Consider the following 17,647-nt stretch of genomic DNA (forward strand, 5'->3'; position numbering starts at 1 on the left):
CCTCCAGTAATTCCATCAGTAACATTTTTGTAATTTATTTGAGTGGACTATGCGAGAAGAATATAGTGTATGAAATGATGCAATTTTACAGATTATGAAAGTCTACTTTTCCTGTCGCCAGAATATTTGTTTTCGAGTTGTGATTTGCCTTGGAGTGACGTTTGTGGCGCCAGAACTCAAGGAACGTTGAGTGAGGATTTGGAAATGCTGAACCCCGAGTAACCGTTGAGTGATTGAAATTAGAGAAATGTTTTCAAATATTTAATATATTTTATCCATGTGTTTATGAACTGACTGCCGGATTTAACGTTAAAATGGTGATGCTACGCAGTAGCAACGCGGGCGCAGACCCAGCTGCAGCGAAGAGGAATGTCGATATGGATTCTAGCTCCGAGTTTCTGTCCCTGCATCGTCCACAGCGAAAGTCGGCACGGTTGAACAGGGGCCTTGATGACAGCTTCGGTAGCGTTAACAGCACTCCAGCTAATGTGAGTTTTTTCCTCTGCTAACCTTGAACGTAAGGCCGTTATTGTCACGTTTAGCTAGTATGTTCCGTGCATATAGCAAACACAAGTTAAGTTCTCTTCCCAGTGTTGGCTTAGCCAGCGTTAACAAGCTTGAGCTCTATTGCTAGCTTTCGTAAGTTTTCGAGACTGATAACGTTATGTAGCTGGTCTCATTTTTCATGTTTTTGTCATTCAAGTATGATGACTATAAGAAAAAATAATCCAACTGTCCATCTGAATTATATGGGACAAGTTAGCTGACGGTCGTCCAGTTTCATTGAATCCTTGGGGTAAACAATCTAGCGCGTCCAACTGTTGTTTGCGAAAAAGGCGCCTCTTTAGATCAACTTAGAGCGCCAGATGGATATGTCAATCCTAGACCGGTCCTATTTTTATAGCAATTTCGTGGGTTGTGACTTGAATGGCGAACATATTGTGCCCTGGAACCAGGTCACTTGGGGGGATTTTTTTTTATAACCTTTGCACTGTTTACAGCTAATCTTATGAGCATATGTATAAATCTTGTACTTTGGTTTGTCTAGATCTCCACTATAGAAGAAATGACAATAGAACTTCAGTCCTTACGTACAAATGAAACTTGCATATTAGAAGTTGTTTAAACTTGGCACTTGCACAACAGTGAAAATTAACACATCTTGCTTGAGGGTATTTTGTAGTGTGACAGTATATTACATATGCTGATATGATCTCCTTATTTGAAACAAATTTGGCAGGGTCATCTGTCAGCGAAGGAAGAGGACAATATGGCAAATGAGTGCCGGAGGACCAGATCACAGAGGGACAAACCAATGGTCACATTTGTAGAGCTAAATGGGAAGATGTCCAGATCTCCTCAAAAGGAGGAGGAGGCAGGCCATTATTTGAGGTAGAGTTTCACAGAAGTATAGAATGTGATTCCCCTTATTTAATTCTTAGCTTGCAGTGAAATGATTACTGACATTGAAATAACTTCTGAGTGTACCTGGGTCTTCACATCTATGTTGGCTGAAGTTTGCGTTGTTTAGTTTTTTCTTGCTTTTGATAGAAAATCTCCAAGATTGCAAGCAGATGGGAGAACGTCTAAGGAAGAACAAACCAGTAAGCTAATTGAATACAACTAAATTGATATATTCCCTGCAATACTGGCAGTAATAATGTAGCTCTTCTCCGAAGGATCCAAAATGGCTGACTTTTAATAACAAATCTGAACTATAGATGATGTGAACAGGACACCCACTTCCCGGAAATCTCAGGCAAGTTCCCGAAGCAGTGGAGAGGAGGACAGCGCAGTGCGACGCAGTTCCAGAATCACCAGATACAAGCTTGATGCCAGGAACCAGTCTGTGCTCTATGACAGACTTATCACCAAGTATGTAACTCAAAAGAGAATGTTGACTCAAAGTATTTTATTTATCTCTTGGTCGTTGACTTGAAGTTATTCAGATGAAGCTTGACAGTTAACAAATCAGGTTATGTACTGGAGCTCCTATAATCTGTTTTATCTAGAAGGGAAAAAGATTATTTTATTATCGAGTTAAATATTTGTCTTTTAGTTTTATTGCTCATGAAATAGGTTATCTTTAGTTGCAAGGTTCTGATAAAGGCCGTATGCTTTTTGTACACATCAGCACTGCAGAAGCAGTTCTACAGAAGATGGATGACATGCAGAAAATGCGGCGAAGGCTTAGAAGCAGAGACACTAAAGAAGAGGTAAGCAACACCTTTAGCAGCTGGAGAAATCTGCAGAGCAAGATACATTCTTGGAAGAATCTAGTATTGAAAGCGTTAATGTTTTACCTGAGCTATGATTTCCCCACTTGTCTGATACGTGTAGACTCGGCGAATGTATTCTGGAGCTAAGAGGAAGAGAACCACCAGGTCCTCAGACAGAGCAGATGAAGAGAGTGCTGACAACCAAGAGAATGAAAATGGTGTGTTGCTTTTATTCAGTGTTAGGTGATGTCACTGAATACAGCATGTTTTTTTTATTTGATTATCGCTGAATGTGAGTTGTGATGTCATGCAGGATTTTTAAATGTTTTTCTTTCGGGCGCTGTTCTGCTTCTAATTTCTAGATTACAGTGAAGACGATGAGGATGAAGCAGAGGGTGAGGGAGAGGAGGAAGATAATGATGAAGTAGATGACGAGGATGAGGATGATGATGACGACGACGAAGAAGAAGACAATCAGAAACGCTATGACTTCAGAAAAAGAAAGACTGTTGTGCGCTACCAGGCACCACTGACAGGTCGGTTCATGGACAGTTCAGTATGTCAGGTTCTATGTGAAGATTGACATGTCAGAAGTGACAGACTGAATCAGATCACAGCTGTAGTCAGTAAGACCTCATGCCTTGTTTTGTCTTTTATTTTATTTACTTCTCCTCTTTTTCTCCTCTCCGTTGTGCTTTATACAACAATACAGAGCCAAGGAAACAGCCCATGTTTTTCAATAGGCATTCCACACCATCCAGACGGAGGTATTCCTTCAGCTCCACTGGCCCCCGCAGTCCATATAACCGCAGAAGGAGCAGCAGGTCAGCATCCTCCTCAGTCTCTATCTGTCTCCCTCTGCTGCTAGGTGATGAGAATTATAGGGCAACTCTTTCTCAAGATGACAAATCAGTCAGTGGAAATGAAGATCAGCCCTGGTTGCAATAGATGTCATATTTTCGTTTGAGGGTTTTGTTGTGTGCCATGCATTGATATACAAAGTTTCTGTCTGTTGAGCTTGGTCCACATCTCAGTACAGGTCTAAATTCCTTTTTTTTCACCTTTAACTCTGTCTGCAGGGGTGAGACTGATGGGTAAGAATTTCTGAAGTTTGTGCCTTTTTTTAAAAAAAATCTGATTTGCTGTTTCTTGCACGTGGACAGGGAAGTGAAATGGATTTGCACAGAAGCCACTCAGTCTTCACTCTGAAAGTGTAGTTTTAATGTAGTATAATTTCTAAGGGATAAATAACAGGACTTTATTATTATTTTTTTCTCAGTAGATTTTTTGGGGAAAAGGTACCCTTAAGTTTGTGTCTGGTAATTAACTCTCATACCACTTCTGGAGGGCAGGGGTAAGGTGTCTGGTCAGTGGCTTAGGTGATGGTGGATGTAATCTGGTTCAAAGTGTTATATTCACTCATGGCCTGAGATTCTAATGTATCCCTGTTTTTTCCCTCCTATTTTATCTTTGTAGGCGAAGACATGCAATCCACAGCAGTGATTCCACTTCATCTTCCTCATCTGATGATGAAAAATTTGAAAGGAGAAGAAGTAAGAACCGTAACAGGCCAATAAACAGGTAAAAGGCCATCTTGGAACCAACACCTGAGGAATTCAATCAGTATCAGTATGTAATTGCCCGCTTGGTCGGCACCTATTGCACACCTGTCTGGCTAAGAAGGGGTCTCCTCTCTCTGGTCCTTCTCAAGATTTCTCCCATTTCCCTTTTGGGTTTTTTGTGGAGTTTTCTTGCCCACCATGAGGATTTAGTCAGGGGGTGCCATCCTGTTTTGATTTTGATTGTTGTGGCATATAAAGCCCTTTGAGACTGTAAACAGTGATACTGAGCTCTAAAGAAACTTGAAACTTATCATACAATGGTGCTGAATTACAGCATTCTATAATATTTTCTCTGTGCTCCTTGTCCTGCGTCCCCTCTGTTACACTAAATCCATTTAAATATTGACTTACTAACCTTTGCAGAATCCTATCTTGATTATGTCATTACTCTGAAACAGCTTAAGGGCAGGTGTTTGGGCATATTTTTGTCTTCCGCCAATTTGCTCCCTTTGTAGTAATAGTTTGTTCATTTGTTTGTACGTGATTGTTTTTGGAGTGAGTCCATCGCATGATTAAAGAGATTTTGGTTTCTGTTTAGATGTCTTCCTATGAATTTCCGTAAAGAAGATTTGTTGGGCGTCCATAAGGACAGGATGAAAATCGGAGCGAGTCTTGCTGATGTTGATCCTATGCAGATAGACCAGACGGTTTGTACCAACTGAGAGATTATGTGACAGAAAATCTGGCCCCCTTGTATATCAAGTGTCTGTAATAATTGTGGACATGTTAAGCCCAGTAGTACACAGTAACTGTTTTGAAAAAAAAGTGATTTGATGGCTGCTTAAGTGAACTCCCGTTGAAGTTATTGTTGTCATCTCCGTATCGTTTGAGCTCTGAGTAATAAACGTGATGTGTCTTTACAGGTGCGTTTCGACAGCATCGGAGGTCTGAGTAGACACATCTCTGCCCTGAAGGAGATGGTGGTGTTTCCTTTGCTCTACCCTGAGGTGTTTGAGAGATTTAAGATTCAGCCCCCCAGGTGATTATGTGCTCTAATGAAGCCTGCACAGTTTGTTCTTAGTGTCTGCATGGTTAAAATATTTTCTTTTGGTGGTGGTGGTATCAGTCACCACCAAATTGTGGCAAATAGTAAATTAAAACATAGAAACCCAATCTGAAATGTAATTGCGTTTTAAACCCTCTTACCTTTCTCTGTTCAGACTGACACCCTATTAGAGAAATCCTGTGTCAGACATTTCTGTGTCATGTGTTGACAGGGGGTGTCTATTTTATGGACCACCTGGTACAGGGAAGACACTGGTTGCAAGGGCATTGGCCAATGAGTGCAGCCAAGGGGACAAGAAAGTGGCTTTCTTCATGAGGAAGGGAGCTGACTGTCTCAGTAAATGGGTTGGAGAGTCTGAGAGGCAGTTGAGGCTGCTGTTTGACCAGGTCAGTGTTTAATGCGTCTGCCAGCTTTTAGGGAATATATGAATTTTCTAGAGTGATCGAGGGGGGGGGGCTGGGGGGGCGTCAAATCACACCTCAGAATCAATTTGTCATCAACAAATGGGTTTGTGACTACATAACATTCTTACCTGAGAAATCCAAGAATACATTCAATTCTACATAATATAATGGGGCTCTTTGGTCTGTCTGCGCATTACATATTTATATAGAATTGTCTCCTTTTTTTTTTTATTGTAAAGGCATATCAGATGCGACCATCTATCATTTTCTTTGACGAGATTGATGGCTTGGCCCCAGTTCGATCAAGCAGACAGGACCAAATACACAGGTATACACCAAACATACACTTCAGATCAACCTCTACCTCTGTGATTTGTGAATTTGGTTTGGGGTCATGTGTACATGTCTGTGTGTACCAGCTGTATAACTTGTTTGTTGGTTTGTTTTTCTCTTTCTCTTTCCCCTTCAACAGCTCTATTGTGTCCACATTGTTGGCTTTGATGGACGGCTTGGACAGTCGTGGTGAGGTGGTAGTCATTGGAGCCACAAATCGGCTGGATTCAATAGACCCTGCACTGAGACGCCCCGGACGCTTCGACAGAGAGTTCCTCTTTGGCCTGCCAGACAGAGAAGTGAGCATGTTTTCCATGATGTCTGTAGACAAATCTGTTGACTTTGTGTTTTCATTAACTGCTAAATGTGGGAATAGATGTTAATGTGTAAACAGTGAATGGTGCTTATTTTTCTTCTTCTTTCTTGCTCTGCCTTTAATAACTGTCACAGTCATTCCAAGTCACTAACTGTATACAGATTGATGTGTTAGAATGCGCTGAACAATATGTTTGAAATATTTTCAGGCTCGTAAAGACATTCTGAAGATACACACTAAAATGTGGGACCCACAGCCGTCTGATGCTTTCTTAGAGGAATTAGCTGATAAATGTGTTGGTAAGTTTCTTCAGTCTTCTCCTGTTTCATTCCAACACAGTTTCCCCTCATGGCAGATGTCCAAGCTCAGCTCAGATAACTTGCCACTCCCTCTCCCTCCTCCACTTTTTGACTCCATTTCCCAAAACAATTTTGAAAGCTTTGGCCCTCAGCATTTGTGAATTGTTTAAGTGTTTCCAGTGTTAATTGTTTCGACTCTCTCCAAAAGCCAGTTAAATTGTAAAATTTTAATTGAATGCACACAATGTTTATGTAATCATTTACTGATTTACTTGTACCGAGGCTTGGATCATTCATTACCTTGTGCCAAATGTTATAATGGTGACAGATCATTTGAAGAGTTTTTCGGTGTTTCCTCCCTAACTGTTCGTTGTGGTGTGGTCCTCCAGGTTACTGTGGTGCCGACATTAAAGCGGTGTGTGCAGAAGCAGCACTGTGTGCTCTTCGAAGACGCTATCCTCAGATCTATGCTTCCTCACAGAAGCTTCTACTGGATGTGTCCTCCATCAGCGTGACTGGCCGGGACTTTCTCTCTGCCATGAGGAAGACTGTGCCCGCCTCTCAGAGGGCGGTGGCCTCTCCAGCCAAGGCCCTCACCCCTGTCATTCAACCTTTACTGGGCGCCACCCTGAACAGTGCCTTGGACATTCTTCAGAAGCTCTTCCCCCACGCTGAGCAGGGCCTCAAGAAGAGAAGGAACAATGGTGGGTTGGCCAGTTAGACGCACAATTAAGGCGACGTGTCTTTTGGTCCTTTTGGTTTTACCTATGTTCATGTGAAAGTTCTGCTGTTGTGTATGAAAAAGAAGAAAACCATTGTAACAGGACCACCATGTTCTGATCCAGTTGATGGAAAGTAGTTAACCTCCTCTCTCTCTTTTGTAGATGGTCCACCTGGAATTTTGGATGATGATCTGTTACACAGTGATGATGAAGGTCCCTCTGTGTGTAGCACTAACCCCACCCAAAAGCAAGCAGACATGTCTGGGACGTTCCCTCACCTCATGAGGTTGGTGATGGGAAATTATGTCTTTCAGAAGATGAAAGATGAACGTTATTTGGTCTTTTTTTTTGCTCTATATTAGATTGTCATGCTGATATTAAATATGAGTAAAGGCATCCCTAGGCGCTTAATTATACAGAGATTACCATGATTCTGTTGCAGGAGTGTGCTCCAACAGCCTACCTCCTTCAGGCCCAGGCTGCTGCTCTCTGGGGGCCGAGGATCAGGACAGAGCACACACCTGGCCCCTGCCATGCTTCACGCCCTGGAGAAGTTTACTGTTTACACGTTGGATATGGCTGTACTGTTTGGAGTCAGCACCACCAACCCAGAAGAAGCTTGTGCACAGGTACATACACATCCCTACTGCATTTGGAACAGTGCTTACGGGACTCTGTGTATCTTTGCTTTCTCTGAAATGTATAGTAATTATAAAGTATAGGATAGGAATTTGTAAGTAGTATATAAACTGTAGTATAGTAATTTGTAAGATCAGTATGTTTTCACATCTCTCTCTTGTATTTGACCCTCTTCTGTAACACTGTCACCAGCTGAAGATCTGTGTGCTCATCACATTAATGCAGAATTTAATGTTGTTGTATCTATGTGTGTTGTGTTGCATCATTTAGGCACAATCATGAATTCCTCTGATAGAGGTTATGACTAGTCCTGCCAGCACCACTGTGTCACTGTGTCTCTTGTGTCTCTTGGTCCCAGCTCTTCTGTGAGGCAAAGAGGACGGCTCCCAGCATCCTGTACATCCCCCATATCCAGCGCTGGTGGGAGACCGTGGGTCCGGCTCTCAGAGCCACCTTCCTCAGTCTGCTTCAGGATATCCCCTCTTTCTCGCCTATCCTCCTCCTCGCCACATGCAGTCTCCCTTACCGCCGCCTCTTCCCTGAGGTACACACAAACACACACTGTCTCGACAAGAGAGAGAGTTCAGACTAAAGGCGCAGAAAAGCCCAGAAAAGATCAATTCATACATTGACGTGGATGTTAACAAGGTTTCACTGACGTTTGAAACTAACATGTTAATGAGAGGGACTGGAGAAATCCGTTGTTGTAATTTTGTTTTCTGATGTGTTTTCTCATGAAAGGTACAGGGACTGTTCAGCGTAGAGCATGGAGAGGTCTTCAACGTCCCACTTCCCTCTGAACAGGAGAGAAAGACGTTTTTTGAGGATCTCATTCTGAATCAAGCTGCTAAAGCACCAGCCTCTAAGAAAGCAGCAGGTTGGTCTGAACAGATCCGTTTCTCTGTTCTCTCATCTGCTCTGTGTTTTTTGTGTTGGCACAAGGCTTATGAATACCCTCTATTCTGTCCTCAGTTCTGCAGGCGATGGAGGTGCTGCCTTTGGCTCCACCACCGCAACCTCGTCAGCTCACGGAACAGGAGCAGCAGAAAGTTGAGGAGCAGGAGGAGGACACACTCAGGGAGCTCCGTCTGTTTCTGCGTGACGTTACCAACCGGCTGGCTCAGGACAAACGATTCAAAGCCTTCACCAAGCCAGTGGACACAGAGGAGGTGGGCATGAGATGAGTCTCCATAAGAATTATAGCATGAAAAGATATTTCTTACGATTTTACACACATGCATTTATCAGCTGTTTGCCTTCTCAAAAAGAGTTCAATCATAAAATGTCACTTACCTGTAACATTACATTTTGGTGTCCATACTGGGGATGGACAAGAAATTGAATTCTACATGAGAAAATTCAGAACTTGCACAGAAGTTGCTGAAATAAAGGGCTTTGCCGGGTGTTTTTTAGTTTTATTATTTTATTTTATCGTTTTAGTCTACTGAGGGATCGTAGAAAAGAAGGCAGTATGTTCAGTTCTTTTACACAGTATGGCAGTGTGTTAGCTTAATTGCACTCATGCATTGTAATATCATTGCTTATGAGCGTGCACATTTTCATACATGTTACTAAAACAGAACTACTATTGTGAAATCAGTGAATAATCTATGATTTTTTTTTTTTTTTTTTTTTTATACAGGTTCCTGACTACACATCTGTCATTAAGCAGCCCATGGACCTGTCCACTGTCCTCAGTAAAATCGACTTGCACAAATATGTGACTGTGAAGGACTTTCTCCATGATGTTGACTTGATCTGGAAGAATGCCCTAGAGTACAACCCAGACAGAGACCCCTCAGGTGTGGAAGCAGCTCATTTTCCTAAAAGTCAATTTGATATTTGAATACTTAGCTGTTTGCTAAGTATCTGTCACTAAACAGATCTATAATTTTTGAATAATAGACTCTTTCTCTTTGCCTGTACCTAAAGCTTTGCGAAAGTATTGAAGCTTTGTAAATGAGAAATGTTCACTGACGTTTAGTTCTCTGTTATTTATGTTTGCTCCTGTGTTTTGTGACAGATCGTCTGATCAGACATCGGGCCTGTGCGCTGAAAGACACGGTCCATGCCATCATCCGAGATGAGCTAGATGAGGACTTCGAGAAGATCTGTGTTGAAATAAAGGAGTCTCGCCTCAAACGAGGTTCAGTTTGCTCTTTTTTCTTTTGTACAGATCAATGGTGTAATCACGTCTGTTTGACTGGGTTTTTTTCTGTCTTCAGGTTGTTCTACATCTAGATTTACTCCATCATACTACCATGTGCTACCAAAGGTGCCCGTGACTGTGGAGCCAAAGGGCGGGGAAGCTGCCCCTTTACAAGACCCTGCACCTCCTGTTACCACTGCAGCCACCACTCCGCGAAACACAGGTAAGAGCCTCGCATGGTCTTCCCACTATCTTAGTCATCAAAGCGGATCAAAAACTAAAACAAAAAGTCACACTTCTGCCTTTAATGATTCCTTTATCTGCAGCCATACAGAGGAAAAAGAGACGAAGATGTCGGTGGAGCAATGGCATCATCACGAAGAAGAAGTCTTCCTCAGGTTCCGCCTCGAAAGACAACTCCAATGTAGCAGAGTCTGGAGAAGACGAGGAGGAGGAAGATGAAGAAGAAGACGAGAGCAAAGTAGGAGAGAGCGAGGAGGTAGACGAGGAGCTGAAAGAAGCGCAGTCGGAAGGGACGGAAATGGAGACGGAGCCGAACTGTACCGTCGCTCAAGAGAATGAAGAAACTACTCCCTCTGATGTGATGGATGTAGCCCATAGTAGCCCTCCGCCCGAGGAGAGTGGAGACCAAGTCACTTCGGCTCAATTGATGAATGGACACACCTCTGATGAGAATGGCGTTTCAAGCCTTCCGTCTTCTTCAGACAGTGGATCAGTGAATGGCCACGTTCCAGGTGAGGACAGAGACCATGGTGAGGGACAACCAGTGACGGAGAGAAGTGTGCCTAAGAGAGCAGAGTCTGGTTTAGAGGATGAGATGGGAATAGGTGAGTATATCATACAACAACAAAAAAGAATCTCATTATGATCTTTGTTCCATTCATCATAAATTGTATGGGTTAGAAAAATATATGCAGGCATTGTATTCAGCATTTGTTTTTTAAAAATTTCTTTGAAGTGTACTGGTTGTTTTCTTGCAGAAAAGGGGATGAGGCGCATAACCAGGGGCTTTAAGATCCAGGCCCAGCAGCAACAGCTTATTAACATGGACGCTGCCATGAAGATCCTGGAGCGGAAGAGTCAACCTCTTGTTGTGGATCACAACAGACTTAAGGTGAATACCCGTTCGTGCCCTATCCAAACCCACAGCTGATCTGTTTTCTTTCAAAGTGGTTTCATACATATGGATATGTTGTAATCCAGTCCAGAGTAACTTCCTCTATGCAGCTTGAAACTTTTTCTTAGAGTCACTTATATTTATGACTCATAAAAGATTGAACAGTTGTGTTGTGAGACATGTTTTGAGCTGGACGCACTGGAGCGTTTTGGCAAAAAGAAGGATCTAGCTGAGAGGATTTATAAATGTTGAGAATGGCATGGTTCTCAGATTGCCCTTAATTTCCTTGTAGGAATTGCTCCAGAGGGTTGTGGAGAAAACTGAGGGCTATGATGTTGATAAGCTGGAGAAGCTCTACGCTTTGTTATGCCAGAGTATCTACAGACACAAGGGGAATCATGATAAGACAGCACTTATACAGGTATGTATAGGCGCTGAGGGAATGGGAACATAGACTGTTGGCCTTATGCACACTGTATCTGTTTACATGACCTAAAGATATGTGTGTATGTACGTGCACATATGTGTGTGTGTGTGTGTGTGGGGGGGGGTTCTGTTAAATAAATGGTTAACATAGGTTAACGTGGATGGCTCATAAATCAGTTCACATCAGAATGGGAGCTATTTACATCCAACTGACATTTGAAACAGTGGCCTCATGTTTTTGAATTTATGTACTTTATGGAGTTAAAAGCTGTATAACTTATGTTTTTTGTCTTTGTTCTGTTTCTAGGAGATGTCAAAGGAGGTAGAAGATTTTTCATAATTCATGTTTTATACTAAACAAAAGCAAGACATATCTATAAGTTATATTTTGCTAAAAGCTGTTCAATTTTAATAGATTGTGTATGTACATTAACCTTATTCTTCGTGTTTATTAAAGGACTTCAAATTAAATGTCTTTGGTGTGCCTTGGTTCTTATTTTCCTGCTTTTGCCGCTACACCTGGTGAAATACAGTTTGTGTACTTACCTCTTGTCTCTGTAAATTTCACTGTGTTGTGATAAGTGCAAAATCAGAAGGTGATACAGAATCTGTGAGGTTAGTTCACATTTTTGTGTGGTACGCATTACATCCTAGTAATACTAGAGATAACAAACCACTTACCTTTTGGAAAACTGGACCAGGTGGTTAAGGTGTATAAAGTACCACGTGACTAGTGTGCGCATGTTTTATATACTCATGAACTCTAATTCAGTGAAACTTTTGAAAGTCTTTAAAATGTGTTATGGTACTATGATAGCTTATCCCCGCTGTTGACTTCCATGCTAAACTATTAGGCAAACAACATTCATTTGCATCACTTATAACGCTTTACGACCTGTTCAAGTTACGGCGGGGAGTCGCCTGGCGATGACGTAAAGACGTACTACATTGACAGTGGTGACGCCTGATCATTAAAACTGCCATTAAAAATGAACAGAAATTATCATTGTCTCCGTCGTACAAATTATGCACTCTTAGCTAGCTTGCTTGCTGAGTCGTTGTAATCAAATCTGGGTGAAGCATCCGAGGGTGAATTAGTCTGAACTGTAGTGCATCTGTCGGAAACATTAGTGTTTTACTGCGAGAACAGACAGCGGTTGACTCAATTCGCCTGCCTCCTCTGCTTCCGAGAACCCGCAAGCTACAATACTGCAGTCTGAACCAGTAAAACGTTGAAGGTAGCCAACAACTGCACCGACAGCGGAAGACACGTTGCGCTTGGTAACTGTGAAGACTGTAGTTGTGTTATACTGTGGTGAAGCAGTATCTGACCCGGTAAGTTTGGTAGCTACAAAAGCTAGCATCATACTCACAGCTACGTGTTGTCCTGCTCAGGACAACGGTCTTCAGTCACACAGCAAATACATTAAATGCGACGATGGAATTCATCCGAAGTCAAGAAAGTCCTTAACGCCACAATACAGTACTAGTGAACTTAAAACGATATTTGTTTTTGAAGCATATTTGATATCGCCTTCTGTCCTATGTCGAAAAGAAATTTAAGTTATTCACTTAAATATTTTAATATGACAAAGTTAAAACTTGATGAGTGCTTGATTTTCTGTGTAACTGTCAAACATTTATTAGAACCTGTTGCATACAAGTTGCTTAACTGTTCCTGATGAGGTTGATGCTGGTCTCACAAAATGAGTTTGTTGACATTTCGTATTTGTTGCACAATTGTGGCACATTTGGTCGTGCTGATCCAAAGGCTTTTCTGGATTAAATTAAAAATTAAATGCAAGCAAAGATGTGAAATTGGGTGTTTCATTACTAGTTGGTTGGAGAGTTGAAATTACAAACAAATAGTGGCATATTTTGTTATATTTACATGCCATCCTGACAAATGCCCTGTTTCACTCATGTCCACAGGTTCATGAAGATACACTGGAACTGGTCAAACGTCTGGTATGTGATTCCAACGGTCATTAGAGGTTAAGGCCTGTTCAGTCAATTTCCTCTTGCAAAGCTTTTTCCGGTGCCATAGACGCAATGGCAAGCAGAAGAAAATCCACAACTCCTTGCATGGTGCTCCCGTCTGATGTAGTGGAACAGGATCTGGACATGGAGGCAATAGATGGGCAGGAGGGGGGTGAGAGTATGGCAGAGGGGCCTACAGAAGGAGCCGTCGTTCCCACAGAAACAGAGCCAGGTGAGAATCGTTATTTTCTCTGTTCGATAGTATTTGTCATGCCAAACGTGACTGCATGCATATTTTGACTCTCACTCTTTATCATACTACGATCAACATCCAACATATTGGGCTTGAAAGAATTGCAGGTCATATTTGTAGTATTAAATTACAGCTATCCCTCATTTGTTAGCAGTGAAGCTCACAAAGAGTTGTTATGTAATTACAGAACACGATGGACGCCATTATGCAAGCGAGGACAACTTTACTCGTATGGCTGGGAAGCGTCAGGGTCAAGCTAGTATGGAGCAGACGATTACTGACTTAACCTGTGAAGGTGGATTCGTGCAGAATGAAACGGAGGACAGCGATGACCCTTCAGTTACTGGGATATCACTCAGCAAGACGCCTATTATGAAAATGAAGAGCAAATCTGAGCCCAAAAGGATTGCCGTGTCTCTCAAAGGTGCCGATGAGAGCGATGTGATGGGAGAAAGCGAGGGGGAGCAGGAGCCAATGGAGGCGTCGGCCGTGGGCACTTCTATGACTACCGAGCTAATGAGTCCAATTCATGCTGAATCGGCGAAGCCTAACGTACTTGTCAACATTCCCAATCCAGTGTCAGCTGAGCCGAAGAAAACGGTCATCAACTCCGCCACAGTTCTTCCCGCTGGTTTGGCCCAGGTGCTCTCTGCTTTGCAGGCACAACAGAGCGCCCAGGCTCAGCTGCTAATCCCGGTAAGCAGTATCCCAACCTATAACGCAGCTATGGATACTAACGCAGTCCTGGTGAACACCTACAAGAAGTTTCCTTACCCATCAGTGTCTGAGATTATGGGGCTGGCGGCACAGACCAAGTTCAGTGAGGAACAAATAAAAATCTGGTTCTCTGCCCAGCGCTTGAAACACGGAGTGAGTTGGACACCAGAAGAGGTTGAGGAGGCCAGGAGGAAGCAGTTTAATGGCACAGTCCACACAGTGCCTCAGACTATCACAGTTATACCAGCCCACCATCTCTCTGCAACCAACGGCCTGCAGTCGATTTTGCAGACCTGTCAGATCGTGGGACAACCAGGCTTGGTTCTGACACAGGTGGGTACAGCCAACAGTTTGCCTGTGACCACTCCTATAACACTAACAGTGGCAGGAGTGCCCAATCAAACCCAGGCACCTAAGGCATCAACCAATCAAGCAAGTCCAGCAGTCAGTGAAACCAAGAGAGCAATTACAGTTCAGCCCCCATCTCTGACCCCGCAAGAGAACTCTGCTCTTAGTGCTGACCATTTTGGGATGCGGCCCAAGAAGTCCAAGGAGCAGCTGGCTGAGCTTAAGGCCAGCTACATGAAGAATCAGTTTGCCAGTGAAGCAGAGATCGCAAGACTGATGAAGTTGACCAATCTCACCAAAGGGGAGATCAAAAAATGGTTCAGCGACACACGCTACAACCAGCGCAATTCCAAGAACAGTCAGGTTATTGTCTTCCAGGATAACAACAAGGCCAATAGCAGTGCCACCATTGTTATTGACTCCAGTGATGAGACTCCACAGTCACCAACACCTTCACCCGTCAAGGAGAAGGAGACACGTGCCAAGACCTGGAATCCATTCCCTGACTTTACATTGCAAAAATTTAAAGAGAAGACTCCAGAACAACTGGTGGTTTTGGAGGAAAGCTATCAGAAATGTGACACACCAACTGATGAAGAACTTGATCGACTCAGAGCAGAGACCAAGCTCACTAGGCGGGAAATAGACGCTTGGTTCACAGAAAAGAGAAAGGCCCCTGTGGCAGATCAGTCCGAGCTTAAAACTGATCGAACTGAGAGTGAATCATCCATGAGAAAGGGTAATCAAACTCCACCAGGTGCAAAAAAATCGAGCAAAGAGAAACTGAGCAAGAAAACTCCAGAGCAGTTGCATGTTCTGAAGAGTGCTTTTGTGCGCACCCAGTGGCCGTCGCCTGAAGAGTACGACAAGCTGGCGGAAGAGAGTGGACTGCCCAGGACCTACATCGTTAACTGGTTTGGAGACACTCGTTATGCTTGGAAAAATGGAAACCTGAAGTGGTACTTCTATTACCAGAGTGGGAATGTGGAGGCCATGAATGGCAATAAGAACAGGAAACGGAGGATCCGCAACCGAGGGTGGGGGAGGTCTCGCAGTAGGAAGCCCAAAAAGCCTGCAGGCTTGGAAAAGTCTCCACCAATCAAGTTCAAGACTGGTAAAGATATTCTGAAGGAATACTATCTGAAACACAAATTCTTGAATGAGCAAGATCTGGATGAGCTTGTTGCCAAGTCCAACATGAGCTACGAGCAGGTTAGAGAGTGGTTTGCTGATATTCGTAAGAAAGAGGACATGGGAGCAGATCCATTTGATGACAGTGCTGTTAATGAGGAGCCAGAAGAGGAGGAAGAGGAGTCACAGGGTGAGAATGAGATGACAGCTGAAGAGCAAGGTCCAGCTCCCACTGGAGATGAGGATGGTGATGATGACGAAGATACAGAAGACAGTGATTCTTGGGAGCCCCCGCAAAGCATCAGAAAAACCCAATCAGGCTCGGAGGAGCAGTGACTTTCAATGCCTGCCGCTGTTCCGGAAAACAGTACAAACAAATCCGAACATGACAGTGTGGTGTGAGAAGCACTGCTTGACTGAAGAACCCACTGTCAGATACCACCAACAAATCCTCTCGTAACACTTTTACAACTAATTGTTCAAGTATTGACCTTTGAAACAGTCACCTGCTTTGATAAAGCTTCTACAACACATGTGAAGACTGCCGCAAGAGCTTGCAGTGCAGGAACTGTTGTGATAATAGTATTACAAAAATTTCATACTTAGGGTCCTAAAACGCATATACTGTTTTATTCTGCTCACATACATATGTGTAATGTAGATTGGAATGCACCTGTCAAGCACCCTTTTATACCTGCCAAGAGGTGGTGGGACCTATGCCCATAGTGAGGATGCAAAAGGACATTTCTATGGAGTTCTCTCTCCATCACACAGAGGACTCATGGTGCCAAAGTTATTCTGATGAATGTTATGGTTCCCTATGCTATGAGAGGAGTCGTTAATCTGGGGATATGCATAAGCTGTGTCTTCTCTTGAGGGACTGATAGAATGGCACACGATTAGGCACTTTGTCAACTACCGTATTAATTTACGGAGTTTAAAAAAAAAAAAAAAAAAAAAAGAATGAAAAAAAACTTGACTAGCCACCTTATTTCTCTATAGCCATTTGATGGCTTTGAGAGACCAAACTTTTCTAAAACAATTCTTAACCAACAGAAAATAAAAGCGTTTTGCCTATAATGTTTTTAATATCCAAGAGGAAAAAAACGTTCTCTTACTTCCTGTACTGATGATAATCTAACACAAGAAACAACCAATGAATGAGCTGTAATTATGACTGGTTTTAGCCCCTAGCACAATATTGGTCCTCTTTAGTCTTGACAAAATCTGGAACACCTTAAAATTTTTAATGGATAATCGTGTATAAAGAATTGAGTTTAAATGACAGTGCCTGTAAATTGAAGGGTCGGGACATTGTTTTTATCTTTTGATTTTCAGCTTGGCTGTATCACGCAAATGTTTTCTCTCTTTGTGACAAGATGCATGTTAGTTATCCCTTGTTTTTACTTCTTTTGAAATAATAGAGGCTTGGCTGTATTTCACCCTGTTGCTAAAGGGATGTTAATCCAAGCGCTCCTTTTGTGGATTATCAAAGAGAGTGCAAGTTTCTTTGTTGTGTCCATCATTTGAAATATTTCAAATGTACCACTTGTAATAACATCCATTTTTTAGGCTACTTCCAGCACATCTTTTATATTTCAGCAAATGTATTTCAGTTTCTGCATCAATTTTTCAGTTACAAATTTTGATGAGAACTTGTGAATTTTAGTTTAGGTTTTCTGCAATAGAAATCCATAAAAAAAAATATGATGTTGACACAGACAGATCTCTTGACCACGCAGCATGGTTTAATCTAAAATTGTTTATACTTTTCCTGCATGAACGTTTAGCACAATAACAGGTACTCTGTAATTTGACCTCAAAACAGACAGTAGAATTATCCCCATATCAGTACTGCATGAAATAGGCACTGAAAAAAAAAAAGATGGGAGAAACAGTTACTATTTTGTACATAGACTTTTATGCTCTTCTGAGTGGTTTTAAA

At 42.4% G+C, this 17,647-nt stretch overlaps 2 protein-coding genes across 2 annotated transcripts; both read left to right on the forward strand.

Moving 5' to 3' along the window:
• The first annotated feature begins 314 nt into the window (after positions 1–314).
• Positions 315–11,613, forward strand: atad2 (ATPase family AAA domain containing 2). Its single transcript, XM_030783164.1, has 29 exons — positions 315–488; positions 1,241–1,392; positions 1,552–1,604; positions 1,722–1,875; positions 2,135–2,216; positions 2,341–2,437; positions 2,582–2,755; positions 2,932–3,059; positions 3,306–3,313; positions 3,696–3,800; positions 4,380–4,488; positions 4,705–4,820; positions 5,059–5,233; positions 5,491–5,579; positions 5,724–5,883; positions 6,109–6,199; positions 6,589–6,903; positions 7,084–7,207; positions 7,364–7,550; positions 7,919–8,104; positions 8,302–8,437; positions 8,533–8,729; positions 9,203–9,362; positions 9,584–9,706; positions 9,786–9,932; positions 10,036–10,557; positions 10,711–10,844; positions 11,140–11,268; positions 11,581–11,613. The coding sequence occupies exons 1-29, from the start codon at positions 315–317 to the stop codon at positions 11,611–11,613; spliced, it is 4,260 nt and encodes a 1,419-aa protein (XP_030639024.1).
• Positions 11,614–12,418: 805 nt separating this feature from the next.
• Positions 12,419–16,663, forward strand: zhx1 (zinc fingers and homeoboxes 1). The gene is made up of 3 exons (XM_030781946.1): positions 12,419–12,608; positions 13,206–13,485; positions 13,694–16,663. The coding sequence occupies exons 2-3, from the start codon at positions 13,326–13,328 to the stop codon at positions 16,036–16,038; spliced, it is 2,505 nt and encodes an 834-aa protein (XP_030637806.1). The 5' UTR covers positions 12,419–12,608; positions 13,206–13,325; the 3' UTR covers positions 16,039–16,663.
• Positions 16,664–17,647: the final 984 nt, after the last annotated feature.

This window comes from Chanos chanos, chromosome 8 (assembly GCF_902362185.1).
Source record: "Chanos chanos chromosome 8, fChaCha1.1, whole genome shotgun sequence".
Taxonomy (NCBI): domain Eukaryota; kingdom Metazoa; phylum Chordata; class Actinopteri; order Gonorynchiformes; family Chanidae; genus Chanos; species Chanos chanos.

Coding starts and splice junctions, on each gene's coding strand:
- atad2 (XM_030783164.1), top strand. CDS start 315: ATGGTGATGCTACGCAGTAGCAACGCGGGCGCAGACCCAGCTGCAGCG. Junction 8,730..9,202: donor AGCCAGTGGACACAGAGGAG/GTGGGCATGAGA, acceptor TTTTTTATACAG/GTTCCTGACTACACATCTGT. Junction 9,707..9,785: donor GGAGTCTCGCCTCAAACGAG/GTTCAGTTTGCT, acceptor TTCTGTCTTCAG/GTTGTTCTACATCTAGATTT.
- zhx1 (XM_030781946.1), top strand. CDS start 13,326: ATGGCAAGCAGAAGAAAATCCACAACTCCTTGCATGGTGCTCCCGTCT. Junction 13,486..13,693: donor TCCCACAGAAACAGAGCCAG/GTGAGAATCGTT, acceptor ATGTAATTACAG/AACACGATGGACGCCATTAT.